Raw genomic sequence first — 17,415 nt, forward strand, 5'->3', positions numbered from 1 at the left:
AATTTCCAACCTTAACTTCTTTTCCCTCAAAATTCAGTGAAAATTGTTTGTTGAGCTAGAAGTCATAACCATGGCTCTAATCTTCTCACAAAAAGAAATACACCCAACTTGTTCAAATGAAACCCTGATGGCAGGGTCAGAATTAACTAGAATGAGATCTTGGGGTTCATATCTTACAATGTATCCTCCTTTTACCTTGTTTTTCATCTCTGGAGTTTCCATGGTTGTATGTGCAAGCTTACAATACTTATTTAAAGTGATGTGCAATGTTATTCAATGGTGAATTTTGTAGTAAAGTGGAAATAACTAAATGTGCAGCAAACAAGGGAGATGTGCAACAACAGTGACTAGAGTTTCTTTGGGAAGCAATAACAAAGATCTGATCGGCATTACTCAAATGAAAATCAAGCAAAAGGTATGTATGGCTCACGACAATACTGAACATAGCATAAGAACAAGTTTTATGTGTAGTGGTTGGTAGCAAGAGCTTTTCGCAGCAACTTGTGTAGCAAAACATGCAACATTCGTAGCTTAGGATGGTTAGAGGAAATATGAAGGTCTCTCATCAGTTTGACAAGATGAACTAGGACACATACAACATAAAAAAAAAATCAAAGAAATGAGAGACACCCTTACTCATGACTGGCTTAACAATTCTTTGAAATTCGCAGTAATTCTCAGTTACGTAACACCTCCCAATTTTCACAGCATCTCCTAATGGTGAATAAGAGCATTCCTTTATCATCCTCCAAAGTATTTCATAGTAGATGATAGCTTTGAGTATCTGAAATGAAAATGAAAAGGGACTTTTGTAGCCTTCTTGCATTTCAAAGATCTTCTTTTGAAGTAATGATGACCCACTTTTTAGATGTGAAATAATGGCAACATGACATGAATGACCATAATTGATTCCCATAACTGATATGACTTAGGTAACTAACTAATGATGACCAAAATATGTCATGACATGAACTTTTAATACTCTTTCATGGTGACCAATGACCCCTTATGATTACCCTTTTAATGATGGTCCTTCATGACATTACACTTTGGATTTTAGCAAATAAACCCTTTTAACTTAAAAACTTTACATGACACTCAATCCAAAGCTAGACCTCTTATTTAGAAGATACCCCTTCAAACCATAATACTTATGAAAATCAAGACTAACATTTACAAATTGACCTCAAATCAATAGAAAGATTGAAATGACTAAGATACATATAATATAGGACCCTAACGTAGGCTCCAATGGGGATGGCATCCTCCCTGTGATGTGCCAATAAAACCATAGGTCGTGTGCCTTATCCATTGGGCACTTTATTGACTCTTAAATTTGACTCTTAGCTGACTAAGACTAACTATGACTTTTATTACATATGGTAGCATCTCATTGGAACCTTAGGGCCTTCACTTCGAGCTTCAAATTATGATGACAAGCACCCACACCTACGGTACTGAAAGTAAAAAAGGTATGTATAATGATGTGTTAAGACCAACTAAATTCAAGTAAAATAGTGCTTGATAAGCCTGCCATTAACAGATCCTCCACCAAGTAGTTCCCATGTCAAGTCTTTCAGAAAATGGGCATTATTTCCATGGAAAGATGAAATTTTAAAAGATCCCTTCTAAAGATTCTCAAATTTTTCATGCTAACACTTCTCTTCATTTCTAGCATCCCATTTTAGCACAGGATCATCAATTTCATAATCATAAACCTATATTATTTTATCATTGAATCTTCCTGATATTGTCTTGGATTAATTGAGTGTTGTTATAGACCTCCTCTCTAGTCTGTTGCAATTGTATCATATGATTAATCCTCCTCTACATATCATTAGGTTCTACCTATGCTTCCTACAATAATTTCATTACTAGAACCCCTAGGGAAGTAGGAAAGACAAGATCAACTAAATAAACTAATTGTAAGGGAGACGTCCCAATTGATTTCTTGGTACTAACCCTATCAACCGATAATGCATTGATTAACTTCTTATGTCAAGTCTTCTTGTTCTCTTGTAGCAATTTATTTATAATATTCACTAGCTATTATTATAGGACTCAGTGAAGCCATTACCCTGTGGGTAATAGGCATTAGAGTGACCAAGTACTATGTTATATCTATTACAGAAATCAATCAGCTTCATAGATTTAAATGCAACAGTGTTATCAATAATAATCTTATGAGGACAACCAAATCTTGAAAGAATGTTACCTTCCAAGAATTAAGTAATAACTGAATATGTGGCCTTCCTAATCAAAATGAGTTATATCCACTTAGTGAAATAATTCGTGGTTGTTAAGATCCATTTGAGTTGAGCTTATGAAGATGGGTGAATTTCTCCAATGAATTCTAAACCCCACTGCTGAAATCTCCACTGAAATAGGTTTCAGAGGTAATGGTAAAAGTTTCTTCTTTCCTTCAAATATCTAATGCTCGTGACAGTTTGAAACCTTCTCGTAGACATCAACAAACAATGTAGTCTAGTAAAATCTAGCCCTCAAAATTTTATTAGCTATGGTCTTCTAGAAAATATGCCCTCCACAATCTCCTTTGTGGAATTATTACATTAGATTATGTGCCTGATATTCCAACAAATAGTTCATAAATATACCTACTAAATCCTTCCAATGTAAAGACTGATCTGAAATGCAAAATGTGATAGCTTTCAACTTAAGAAACCCTTCTTTTTCCTTTGTTAATCCAGGTGGAGATTGTAGGTGTTGCAAAACATAGATGATATCAATGTACCAGGGAGAAGGGATGAGCATTTCTGACACCTGTTAAGCAGCTACCTCATCATTGTCTTCTGATAGGGAAACAATGAAATTAATATCCAATGCATGTAGATTTGACTCAACCATCATTTTTTCCAATACTTGACCCTTTATCAATTTAGTGGGCTTAATTTAAACATCATATTACAAAATGATTGTTATCCACTTACCTATTCACCCTTCTGGGTCAGTTTGGGTAAGAATCTCCTTCACTACAGCATTAGGAACAAAGGAAATTATATGAGAATACAATATGTAAACCCTGAAATATTTCAAAGCCTTCACCAATGCAACAACTTGCTTCTCCATTATGTTATATTTCATAGAAGCATCACTTAATCTCTTGCTAAAAAATGTTATAGGTTGCTATGGTCTTGTTGGCTTTTCTATATCAACACTCCTGCAATGGCGTGCTCTGAAGCAAAGGAGAAAATGATGAAATCTTTTGTGAAATTAGGGATACCCAAAATAGGAGCATGAGTTAAGACTAACTTTACCTCATTGAATGAATTCTTTGCTTCAACATTCCACTTGATTTCATTGTTCTTCCTTAACATATTTGTCATGGCCCTTATGATTTAATCAATATTTGGAATGAACCGCCTCATAAAATTAATCCTTCCAATAAAAGACTGCACCTGCTTTTTCCTCAGGGTATCAATCTTCTGGATTGCATCAATTCTGCTTGGATCAATCTTGATGACATCTCTTGAAATTATGTGTCCAAGCAACTTACCTTCTTCCATTCCAAAAATGGACTTATTTGGGTTCAAAGAGATACCATACCTCCTGCACTTCTAAAAAACAATCTTCAAATGTTGCAAATGATCTTCATCAAATTTAGAGTACACAATAATATCATCAAGATAAATAACAATAAACCTATATTTATCATGAGCAAAGGAAATGTCCATGGTGCTCTAGAAGGTTTTCCCTACATTCATTAGTCTAAAAGTAATTTTTACATACATGAATGTCCCCCATGGTGTAGTGAAAACAATTTTATCCTGATCATTTGGATGTACCAAAATCTGATTGTACTCAAAGAAACCATCAAGTAATGAAATCCTCTTGGAACCAACTACCCACTACAATATGTGATCCATTTTTTGCAAGGGGTAATTGTCTTTAAGAGACACCTTATTAAGGTTTATAAATTCAACACACAGTCTTATCTCTCCTGTCTTTTTCCTTACTAGGACTAAATTTGACAGCCACTTGGAAAACCTTAAAGGGATAATAATCTTTGCATCAAATAGTTTTCTTACCTCCTTCTCAATGAGGGGCAACAAAACAGGGTTGATTCTCCTTATCTTCTGCGTAAAAGGTTTATGACCTTCATTGATAGGAATGGTGTGTTAGATAATGCTCCTATCTTAGACTTTTAAGTCCTCATATCCCCATGCAAAGGCATCATAATACTCTCTCATAAGATCAATATATTTCTTCTTTTATTCAGGCTCTAAGGGTTTAGATAGCTTTACAACTTTAGGTATTTCCTCTATTCTTATGTTGCAATCTTCCACCCTAGCCTCAATAGGAAGTATTTTAGGCTTATGAGCCACATCATTGTGATCAAACAACTCCTCCAGTGGGACTAAACCTCTCGGGGTCGCATTATCTTTCAGCTACAAAACTTCAAGATCTACTATATGCTTGTCAACATCTTCTCTGATTTGATTTATGTAGGCTTCCCATTCATCTTTGTCAAAACCATTTTCTTCATCAATGTGCAGGCTTGAAAATTCGCCTTTCATGTTTGCAGAAATTTTTCTAATTGTTTATCATTATCAAATACTTGCCAATACCTTATATAGTCTGGGACATGTGGCATATGTTTAACTTCAATTTCATACTTCTTATTAGGGTGAATGGGAATCCTAAATGTACTGGCTAAATTGGCCAATGCATCAGCAATTGAATTCTATTCTCTAGGAATCACGAACAAATTATATTTTGAAAATAGTCATTGAAACACTTTCTCTATTAGACTTTGAAACACTTTCCAAAATACAATTTGTCCATGATTCCTAGAGAACATAATGCAATTGTTGACGCATTGGCCACCTCAGCCAGTACATTTAGGATTCTCATTCATCCTAAGAAGAAGTATGAAATTGAAGTTAAACACAGGTCAGTTGTCCCAGACACTATAAGGTATTGGCAAGTATTTCATAATGATAAACAAATAGATAATTTTCTACAAGTGAAAGGAGAATTTTCCTACAAGTGAAAGGAGAATTTTCAAATCTGCACATTGATGAAGAAAATGGTTTTGAAAAAGATGAATGGTAAGCCTACATAAATCAAATCAGAGAAGGTCTTGACAAGCATATAGTAGACCTTGAATTTTTGCAGTTGAAAGAAAATGCAACCTTGAGAGGTTTAGTCCCAATGGAGGAGTTGTTTGATCCCAATGATGTGGCTCATAAGCCTAAAATACTTCCTATTAAGGCTGGGGTGGAAGATTGCAACATAGGAACAGAGGACAAATGTAAAATTGTAAAGCTCTATAAATCCTTAGATCCTGAAGAAAAATATAAATATATTGATCTTATCAGTGAGTATCTTGATGTATTTACATGGGGATATGAGGAATTAAAAGTCTATGATAAGATCATTGTCCAACACACCATTCCTATCAAGGAAGGTTAGAAACCTTTTTAGAATAAGCTAAGGAGAATCAACCTTGTTTTGTTGTCCCTCATTGAGAAGGAGGTAAGAAAACTATTTGATGCAAATATTATTATCCCTTTAAGGTTTCTCAAGTGGTTGTCAAATTTAGTCATAATAAGGAAAAAGACAAGAGAGATAAAACTATGTGTTGACTTCAAAAACCTTAATAAGGTGTCTATTAAAAAAAATTACCCCTTGCCAAAAATGGATCACATATTTCAGCGAGTAGTTGGGTCGAAGATGATTTCATTACTTGATGGTTTCTCCGGGTACAATCAGATTTTGGTACATCTTGGTGATCGAGATAAAATTGCTTTCACTACACCATCTGGGACATTCATGTATGTAAAAATGCCTTTCGTACTAATGAATGCAGAGAAAACCTTCCAAATGGTCATGGACATTGCCTTTGCTAATGAGAAAGATAGATTTACTGTTATTTATCTTGATGATATGACTGTGTACTCTAAATTTGATGAATATCATTTGCAACATTTGAAGATTGTTTTTGAGAAGCGCAGGAGGTATGGTATCTCTTTTAACCCAAAGAAGTCCCTTTTTGGAAGGGAAGAAGGTAAGTTGCTTGCACAGACAATTTTAAGAGATGGCATCAAGACTGATCCAAGAAGAATTTATGCAATCTAAAATATTGATACCCCAAGGAATAAAAAGGAGGTGTAGCCTTTTCTTGGAATGATTAATTTTCTGAGGCGTTTCATTCCAAATCTTGCTGAAATCATAAGGGGCATAACAAATGTGTTAAGGAAGGACAATGAAATCAAGTGGAATGTTCAAGCAAAGAATTCATTGGATGAGGTAAAGTTATTCTTAACTCATTCTCTTGTTTTGGCTAGTCCTAATTACACAAAAGATATCATTATTTTCTCCTTTTCTTCGGAGCACATCATTGCAGCAGTGTTGATGCAAAAAACTAGCAAGACCATGAGAAGCTTATAGCATTATTTAGCAAGAGTTTAAGAGATATTGCTTTGAAATATAACATAATGGAGAAGAAAGTTGTTGCATTGGTGAAGGCTTTGAAGGATTTCAAGGTTTATATATTGCATTCTCACATAATTTTCTTTGTTCCTAATGTTGTAGTGAAGGGGATTCTTACCCAAATTGGCCGAGAAGGGAGAATTGGTTAGTGGATAGTAGTCATTTTGGAATATAATATTGAAATTAAGCCCACTAAATTGATAAAGGGTCTTGGATTGACTAAAATGATGGTTGAGTCAAATCTACATGCATTGGATATTAATTTCATTGTTTCCCTATCAGAAGACAATAATGAGGAAGTTTCTTAACAGGTGTCAGAAAGGTTCCTCTCTTCTCCCTAGTACACTGATATCATCTATTTTTTTCAGTAGCTACAAGCTCCACCTAGATTAACAAAGCCAAAATAAAGGTTTCTTAAGTTAAAAGCTGTCAAATTTTGCATTTTATATTGGAAGGATTCAATATGTATATTGTTAAATTGTTTGTTGGAAGATGAGGCACATAAGCTAATGGAAGAATTCCACAAATAATACTATGGAGTGCATCTTTTTTAGAATACCATAGCCAATAAAATTTGAGGGTTGGATTCTACTGGCCTACATTGTTTGCTAATGTAAGGGAAGAAGAAAATTTTACCATTACCCTTGAAGACTATTTCAGTGGAGGTGTCATTTCTGCAGTGGGGGTTAGACTTCATTGGAGAAATTCACCCATCTTCATCAACTCAACACAAATGGATCTTCACAACCATAGATTATTTCACTAAGTGGATAGAAGCCATTCTGACCAGGTAGACCACAAATTCATTTATTATTCAATTCCTCTAAGGTAACGTTCTTTCGAGATTTGACTATCTTCGTAAGATTATTACTAATAATGTTGTTGCATTTGAATCTAAGAAGATGATTGATTTCTGCAATACATATAACGTAGTACTTGGGCACTCTACAGGGTAATGACTTGGTGGAGTCCTCTAATAAGAGCCTAGTGAATATCATAAGGAAGTTGATACAAGAGAACAAGAAGACTTGCCATAAAAACTTAATCAATGCATTATGGCATGATAGGGTAATCCCTTGGGATGTCTCCCTTCCATTGGTTTATGGAATCAATGTTGTATTTCCTACTTCCCTAGAGGTTCTAGTAATGAAATTATTGCAAGAAACAAAGGTAGAACCTAATGATATGAAGAGGAAGATTAATGAAACGATAAATTTGCAGCAAACTGGAGAGGAGGTCTATAACAACACTCAACTGATCCAAGACAAGATCAAGAGCATTCATGAGAAAATGATAAAGGATGATTATTTTCATATTAATGATTTGATGTTGTCTTTCCTACTTCCCTAGAGGTTCTAGTAATGAAATTATTGCAAGAAATAGAGGTAGAACCTAATGATATGAAATTGGTGGATTAATCAGATGGTACATTTGCAACAAACTAGAGAGGAGGTCTATAACAACACTCAACTGATCCAAAACAAGATCAAGAGCATTCATGATAAAATGAAAAAGGATGATTATTTTCATATTGATGATCTTGTGTTGAAATGGGATCCTAAAAATGAAGAGAATTGTAAGCACAGAAAAATTGAGAATCTTTGGAAGGGACTTTTTAAAATTCCAGGTTTCCATGGAAACAATGCCTATTTTTCAAAAGACTTAACATGGGAACTACTTGGTGGCCGAACTTTTAATGGCAGTCTTATCAAGCACTATTTTACTTGAATTCAGTTGGTTTGAACACATCATTCTACATACCATTTTTATTTTCAGTACTACATGTATGGGTGGTTTTCTTCGGAAATTGAAGCTCAAAGTAAAGGCCCTAAGGTTCTGATGAGCTGCTATCATATGTAATGAAAGTCATAGTTAGTCTTAGTCAGATAATATTCAAATTGAAGAGTCAACAAAACACCCAATGGATAAGTCACATGGTCTATGGTGTTCTTGGCACCTCGCAAGGAGGATGTCATCCCCATTGGAGCCTATGTTATGGTCCTGTATTATATGGAACTTAGTCATTTTAGTCTTTCTATTGATTTGAGGTCGATTTGTAAATGTTAGTCTTGATTTTCATAAGCATTATGGTTTAAAGGGGTTTGTTCTGAATAAGAGGTCTAGATTTTGGATCGAATACCATGTAAAATTTTTGAGTCAAAGGGGTCTATTTGCTAAAATCCAAACTGTAATGTCATGAAGGATCAACATTAAAAGGGTAATCATAAGGGGTCATTGGTCACCATGAAACAGTATTAAAAGATCATGTCATGAAAGATTTTGGGCATCATGAGTTAGTTGGCTGAGTCATGTCAGTTATGGGAATCAGTTATGGTTAGTCATGTCATGTTGCCATTATTTCACATCTAGAAAGTGGGTCATTATTACTTGAAAATAATATATTTGAAATACATGAAGGCTACAAAGTCCCTTTTCATTTTCATTTCAGTTACACCCAACTATCATCTCCTTTGAAATACTTTGGAGGATGAGAAAGTAACGCTCATATTCGCCATTTTGAGTTGTTGTGAAATTATTAAGCCTTTGCCATGCTCTTTCAACAACCTCTACACAAATTACTTGGCCTCTAAGGCATTGTACTGTTGCTTTCTTTTTTGGGTTCATGAAATATTGGAAAACAAAGGAGAAGAAAACTTGCATAGCTTACTTTTTTTTATGGCACTACACTCTAAGTTGGCTTTCTTTCCCACATCTTACTAAGCCTTTGCAATTCCTTTTCTACAACCATTGCACCAATTACTTGGTATCTAATGTGTTGTACCTTTGCTTTCTTATTGGGTTCATGCAATATTGAAAAACGAAGGAGAAGAAAACTTGTAGGAAGTTCCGCAAGATATGGTAGGTGGATAGTGTAAGGGTGATATAATAGCAAAGAACGTTCTCAAGAATAGTGATGGGACACATTATTGAAAGGCACATATCATAGGATTGAAAGGCCTACATTGCAAGATGAGGATTGAAAGGCGGATTTTGCAAGATGAGATTTTTTCAATCATGTTTTACCTCAACTATCTTTTGAAAAGTGAACAATTTATTTCATTGGTCATTTGCTATTCAAGTAAAGAGAAACAAAACAATCTATATCATCATTGCAATTATTTTTTTTACTAAATTTGCAGAGGTTAAATCTATGCAAGGTTGTACCTTCTCATACATGGTTGTACTAGCATTAAGTTAACAAAGATTGCACTACCAAACAGTATGGTTGGGTTAATCAAACAGGTAGACTTATATGGACATCTAACTGATGGAATTGCATATAAGAGATTGACTGCTCATACCCCTTTGAAATTGGTTTGTCATTGAGAAGTTCTAGCCCCATTGTAGTTTTAGTCTTGTCACATTCAACTAGAATTGGTGATGAGTTGGGATGATAAAAGTCCACTTAAGAGAATCTTTAACAACTAATCAATTAGATGAATTCTAAAGCCCTCTATATTGCAATCTTAGGCATCACATATTTGGTTTTAAAAAAACCCAAATTTAATCAGCAATCAACTATTGAATGCCCAGTAAATCAACTAATCAATTGTTAAGTATTTTAAATATTAAAACAATAATTTAAAGAGAGTATTACAAATTATTATTTTTAAATAATTTCCTAAATTTTACTCTAATTAAGAAAAAAAATAATTTTAAATTATTATATTTACGCAATTCGAATACTTGTAAAAGATTTCAAATCACTAAAATTCATTTTTCATTAAAAATAAAATTTAAATACCAAGACATTATAATTTCACAAAGACCATTATATGGCATCCAGACTGTCTCGTGCATGGTTTAAAATATATGTATGAAAAATGAATGTCTAAGATGGGTTAATTCTGAAAGCTTACCATATAAGAGTCATATTATACTAACACTCAGCCCAGGTCTGTCACTTTCATTCTCCTCGGAAGCTCCTAAGGGTAGAAATTTTGTATTAGATTTCAAGAAAACCTTAATAGTGGTAACTCACATAAATCTGTATACAATACTTGGTGGAGCTCATAGGGCAATAGGTTTCCACTATGTGGATAACCAGTAGAGGCCCTCCTCAGCAACAGCAAGCTAGACGTAAAAAAACACACAGAAGGGTTCCTAACGCAACCATTCTAAATGAAAATATAAGCTACTAATAGTTGGAAGACCATACGTAGAAAATTTTGAGGCTTGGCCCAGATGATCAAGCAGGCTAAGTCATGAACATGGACATAGATGGGGCAGGGCATGGCAGGGCAGGGCCAGGGCTGCAGGGGCGGAATGGCTTTTAGGTTTCTCTATTATTTCATTGGATGGGTTGCCTTTCTGTGCTTCGTTTTTTTTTTGAGACATTTATTTTCTCTATATTTATTGGGGGCAGAGTATGGAAGTGAATGTTCTTCTAAAATAGGGTTTTTTTGGGCAGAATGTTTTTTGTGATTATGATTGTGTTGGGCTCCTCGTTAATGGTAGTGTAGAAGGATAATCTAATGTTCCCGTGTGTTTCGTGGCATGTGCGTTAATGGTAGTGTAGAAGGATAATCTAATGTTCCCGTGTGTTTCGTGGCATGTGCTTAAATTTAGCGATGTGTCTGTTTGCTAAAACCTGTGGGTTTTGGTGTAACGGCAATTGTATCTCCAACAAGTGGTACAGAGCCAAAGGTCTCGAGTTAGAAACACACCTGACTTGCGTTGTGGGGGGAGATTTTTGGGCTCCTCATTAATGACAGTATAGAAAGATAATCCATTGCTCCCGTGTTTTGTGGGATATGGTTAAATCTAGTGCTCCCGGCTAGTGATGTGTCAACAAATTGATGAATCTATTTTACTAAAAATCTCTTTTGAATTCTGATTACTGGATAGCTATTCCTCTGTTTTTTCTCATGGTTATGGTGTTTTTCCTCATGGTTATGGTGCTGTGTTCTCGGAGATGTTTTTTTGTACGGTCTTTTTATCCTCAATCTGGAAATATGTAACTTCTCGTTTTAATATGAAAAAGTTCTGTTTTTTTTCGGCTGAAAAAGAAAATGTGATAGGGCTTGATATTGAACTACCCGATGTGAAAATTCCTGTGCCTTGTAAATGATTGGATTATATTTGTAGTATAGTCGATTGGCCATGGCTCAAATTTAGTTAATGATCTTAGAAATGAAACACAGGAGCCACTCCTACGTATTGAAGAATCCACTCCCTGGAATTCCCCTTTTTCAGAGAGCAGGACAGATGGTATGGAATGTTTGTTGATTGCTTCGGAGGATAGAAAGTAATGCTGTATTATAATTACCCTAATGTCCTGTGTGTTTTTATTTTATTTATATTTATTTAAAATAAAACAACATATAATTTTGATATTTTTAATGTTATAAGTTTATTGTTTATTTCCCATGTGATATTGTGAAAAATGTGAAAATTTATACATTTTTCACAATATCGAAATAAAATTGTTATTTATATATTCTGTAAAATTTTCAAAAAACTATAAATTTCAATATTTTATCACATTTGATTTACTATTTTATTAGCTATTATTTTAATGCATAATAATTTAATTTTAAAGTGGGAGGACACTAAATACATATATGAGATTTCTAAAATATGAGACTTTTATTTGAAAAGATTTCCATAAGATTTTTATTTGAAAATAAAAAAAATTGTTAAAATCTATAAAATACAAGTATTTTATTTTTTCTTAAATTCAAATTTTTAATTTTTTATTATAAAATATATATTTTTAACTATTAAACAATCTCAAATCATTAGAGATTTCAGGAATAACATTGTGTAATATGTGTGATGCCTTCAAAGTTTCAGATGGGAACTCCATTCATCATCAGGGATGAAAAGAGCTTTGCAGATATCTCTAACAAGATGAATGACTAAACCCACGAAACAGCAGTTCAAATCTCATTGAGTATCCACTCAAAAAATAAACTCCCCTTATCCGCAAGTGGTTAATTTTTTTTGGGATGAAAATCTCCACTCACTCACTCTCAAGTTATCTACCCAACACACCATTATAAATTTTATCTCTATATTTTAAACTATTTTATAAATATATTCCACTCACCATTTCCTAAAAAAATCTAGAATCTAGTTAGGTTTCTGAAATTCCGGGGAGGTCTGGAAGGCTTTCGGGCTGCTCCAACATATATTCCTGTGTTCAGCATTCCTGAAACTCAGGTAACAACCGCAGATTGTAGACCATTGAACTTTGGACCTGGTTCTATTTTTATGTGTTTTTGGTATTTGGATTTTAGAAAAGTCTTGTTTGTTTGTGAGGGTGGTCAGATTTTAGGTTTATTTTAGAATTGGGTGGTTAGAAAATAAAAGATTTGTTTTTGTGAAATTCTAAAATATTTTCAGAATTTACTATCAATAAGCATGTGAGAGCAGTTATAATTGTTATTTTATGATTTTGAATCAGAGGAGATCTGTATTTATTATTAAAATACAAAATTTTCTATCAACTTTTTGAATATTTTAGAAATTTATAATCAAAATTCTAAATATTCTTAAAATTTATAATTGAAATAAATTCATATAATATAACCCATATTAATTAAATTTTTAAATATTCGAAATAAATTAGTCTATCTTATCTTAAAAGTAATATTAGAGGTATTTCGGAATTGATGAAAAAACAAAATCTGCTAACCTGTATGCAATCCCCCACATTGATGACAAATGAATCAGGAATAGGCTTCACTCCAATCCATTCTCCATCCTTCCGCCTGACTTGCAGCCCTACAACCTCATCCTGAACCAGCACAGTGAGAACCCCCGCATCCTTGTGTGGACCCACCCCGAGAGCCAGCTCGGGCGCAGGGCATGACGGATAATGATTCAACCTCATAAACGAAGTATGATCCTCAAAATTGGGGCTGAATGACAACTTCTCCACGGCCTCTGCATATTTCTCACAGGCTTCCCTGTATAACAAAGCCATTGCAAACAATTCAATAACCATCAAAGCTTTTGAAGCCATGGATCTATCTATAAGTGTACTTATTCTTATTCCAGATGGTAAAGTTTCAAATTCCAATTTCAATTTCAAGTTTTGAATTTCTTTAAATGGTCGATCTCAAGAATATTTTAAAATTTTATAGAGATTTGAGTCATTGAAGGTTATTCAGACTACCTTAAATGAGGTGGATTCTCTGGCCATTGATTTGTCAGTGGCCGGGTCTCGTTGGAGTCGTCTTCTAGATTTGAAGGAATAATAATTGTGTCTCGGCATGCGAAATCAATGACCTCTTTCCAGTCCCTGATGTTCTTTGTGTGCTCTGTGTCGTAGTATCCCAAAGGATGCTCGAAGTCTCTCCTCACTTTGGCTTTTTCTTGCATGGGTAATGAGAAGAATTTGGCTGTTTCAGACTGGAGTCTGTGAAGAAGGTGGAGGGAGACGCCATGGTTGATGACTTGGAAGAAACCCCAGTCCCTGCAAGCTTCATGAATTTGGGTAACCAGGTTGTCCAAGCTGGTTGGGTGGGGAAGAGTAGTGGAGTTGAGAGGAGAGAGGTCTATGAGAGGGATTTGATCGCCAGTTAAATCGGAGTGTTTGGCGTTTGGGCGATGCTCTGGGGATTGGATGAAGGCTGGATCAACATTTACAAACGATTGAGCAAATTCTATTTGGCTTACCGCCATGGATTCTCTACTGTGAAGTTCCTGAAATTCACGTTATGAAAGAACTTTTAAGCTCTCCTGCAATTCCTGAATATTAACAGGACATAAAGCTGCTGCCAAAGCCAAATGATTGCACTCTCTTTTAATAATGTCCAACATAGAGAAGTGATTTCTGTTCATTTTTCGTGCAATGTACATCGAATTTGGACATGGTTATTCAATTTCGTGTAATGTACATTGAATCTAGACGGTATTTGATGCATTGGATATGGATAATATTCCATGCGATTATAAATTTTGGTTGATCTCCATTTTTATGAATTTTAATGGGTGTTTTCTGTATCGCCACATAGGATCCTCAACATTTTTTATATTTTTGACAATAAAGACAATAACTTCTGGGAGATTTTTATGAATAGATGAATCAAGTTCACACCCTCTAGAAAATTGATAATGTAAGCATTGACATCATCCTCCACTTTACATATTTTCTCTGAGCTTTATGTAAATGTATTGATTTTAGACATAAACACTAACGTCATCCTCCATTATATAATCCATTTGACATATTTTGTTTTATATTTTTATGTAATTAATACTTTCTTTGAGATTTATATGGCAAGCACTTACATCATCTTTATGTAGTTCACTTTTTGACTTGGATATGTAATCACTTGCATCATTTTTTATAATTTATTTTTTATATCTTTCAGTTTTATACTTTTTTTTAGATAGGTTATAAAATATTTTAATTAAATTAATTGTATTAATTTATGAGGTGTATATTAGTTAGTTTTAATAGGGTTTAATTTTTACTAAATTTTTATTTAAATTTTATGGGAGGGGTTAAAAATAGATGCTATTTTGAGGAAATTAAGTTATCTCAAGAGATATATGAACTTCATACAATTTTAGAAATATCATTTTATTGTGGGTAAATCATGTTTCCATCTAATAGATGGGTGAACCTTGTTCTAGGCTCAACCTCGTTACAATAAATAAGTTAATTCTCATTTAGAGTCAACCTAGTTTGATATTGTCAGGCCAGGAGGTAACTTCACAATGCGAATTGTGTCTTTGCATTAAGATTGCTCATGTATATATACAAGGAGGGAGAAACTCTTGGGCGTCACCTCTCAGTGTCTCTTCATATCCCTATTCTCCATTATTTACTATTTATATTATTCTCATATATTCACCCAATCCCAATGATTAGGTGTCAACATTCCCCCCTTAATCTGAAGGGATGGTGAGTCCAAGCATCGTTCTGAACCTTTCGAACTTTTCTCTTCCAAGCGCTCTGGTGAAGATGTCTACAATCTACTCATTAGTGGAACAATGGCGTAGATGGATTGTCTTGGCCTCAACATGATGCCGAATCAGATGGTATTTTGTATTGATGTGCTTCGTTTGATCATGGAACTTTGGGTTCTTGGCCAAATTTATTGTAGAAGTGTTGTCAATCATGAGTGGAGTTGAATGCACTTGTTTCACCTGCAAATCTTCTAGAATTTTCTTGAGCCACACAATTTCCTTTGTTGCCTCAGCTGCTGCCACATATTCTGCGTCTGTTGTGGAATCTGCTGGAACTGAGTGTTTGCGTGATCTCCAAGAGATAGCTCCCAATCCAAGACTCATAGCATAACTTGAAGTAGATACCCGAGTTTCTTTGTCTCCATCGAAGTTTGAACCAGAGTATCCAATCAAGCTGAAGTCGCCCACCTGTGTATACTTTAGTCCAAAGTCTTGAGTTCCCTTCAAGTACTTTAGAACTCCTTTTGCAACATACCAATGTCCCTCATAAGGCTTTTGCATAAACCTAGAGAGGATTCCAATAGCAAATGAAATGTTCGGTTTGGTAGTGGTCAGGTAGTTGAGACTTCCTACAAGTTGTCTATACTTTGTTGCATCCTCAAATTATTTTCCTTCAATGGATGTGAGCTTCAAGTTATGTTACATTGAAGTAGTCAAAGTATTGCATTCAGCCATGCCAAACATGTTTAACAGATCTCCAATGTACTTCTTCTGAGAGAGGATATAGACTTCGAATGTTGAGTTACTTCAATACCAAGATAGTAGTGAAGATACTTTATGGATGCAATGTAGCTCTCATTGTTCCCTGTCATCAAAATATCATCTACATATACCACAACATATATAATTATTTTGCCAACTTTCTTGACAAACAAAGTTACATCATCAATATCATAATGTTTGAGGTTGAGTTTTAGAAGATGCTCAGTTAACTTTTCATACCAGGCTCGCGGTGCTTGCTTGAGTCCATACAAGGATTTCACGCTTTTGCATGCTTTTTTTTCTTGGCCCTTTACAACAATTCCTTCTGCCTGCGACATAAAAACATTATCTTTCATATCTCCATTCAAGAAAGCAGTTTTTACATCCATTTGATGGACTTTCCAATCATTTTGAGCTGCCCAGGCAAAGAGTGTCTGGATGGTAGCCCATTTTTCTATGTGGGCAAAAGTCTCCTCATAATTGACTCCTTCCTTCTGTTTAAAACATTTTGCCTTTGTGCTTGTTAAGTGATCCATCAACTTTATACTTGTTCTTGTAGACCCACTTGCAGCCAATTGATATGGTTCCCAATGGAGGCTCAACCAGCTTCAAAAGTACCATTCTTTATCAAGGCATCATATTCCTTTTGTGTCGCTTCTTTACATTCATCATGAGAAGCAGGTTCTTTGAAGGAAGTTGGTTCAACATCTGTATACAAATTCATATCACAATCACAAGAAACATCCATATCAACAGGTGAATCAAGATCGTCTACATCACTTCCATTTTTCCTGGTTGAATTTCTTGTTCCTGTCTTTCCAACCTCATCAGGGTAAACACTTTCAAATGTTTTTTTCAACCGTTTTGGAGGACCTTTTTGAGATGGCTCAGGCTTCTCAGTTGACTGAGTTGGGACCAAATCAAGATTGAGTCTCCCAATTCTGTCAATCACATCACTCAAAGTATCATCAGTGGTTGGAACTTCATGTGGGGGAGAGAGTGTTTCAAAAGAAGATTCCACAAATTGATCGAGTGTAGGAATCCCCCTTCAATATGTGGAATCTGATTATCAAATTCTTGAAACGATTTTGCATGGTCATATCTATTTTTAGCGATCAAGTTTTCGCTCAACAACATTGCCATCTTTGGAAGATTCAAGAAAGATTACATATCTAGATACAACAAAATTCTTATTAACTTCACCATAGAGATGGTATGCTTTGGAGGTATTTGAATACCCCAAGAAGATAAACTTACGACTCCTTTCCGTTGGGGATTATAAGGCACAGTTGTTTGATGTTTGATCCCATGCTGGCAAAGATAATTTTCAAATTC

At 34.6% G+C, this 17,415-nt stretch overlaps 1 protein-coding gene across 1 annotated transcript in view; it reads right to left on the bottom strand.

Moving 5' to 3' along the window:
• Nucleotides 1-14,248, bottom strand: part of LOC149193218 (jasmonate-induced oxygenase 2-like) — a 43,557-nt gene extending 29,309 nt beyond the window's left edge. The window contains exons 1-2 of the mRNA XM_089404818.1: nucleotides 13,577-14,248; nucleotides 13,094-13,367 (exon numbers count right to left, since the gene is read on the bottom strand). Of these exons, the coding sequence (XP_089260944.1) occupies nucleotides 13,094-13,367; nucleotides 13,577-14,085 (783 nt within the window). The 5' untranslated portion in view covers nucleotides 14,086-14,248. The remainder of the gene's footprint in view (nucleotides 1-13,093; nucleotides 13,368-13,576) is intronic.
• Between the last annotated feature and the right edge of the window lie 3,167 nt (nucleotides 14,249-17,415).

This window comes from Pinus tabuliformis, chromosome 2_2 (genome assembly GCF_031772625.1).
Source record: "Pinus tabuliformis cultivar Carrire ecotype Pingquan chromosome 2_2, CPIR1, whole genome shotgun sequence".
NCBI classification, from domain to species: Eukaryota; Viridiplantae; Streptophyta; class Pinopsida; order Pinales; family Pinaceae; genus Pinus; species Pinus tabuliformis.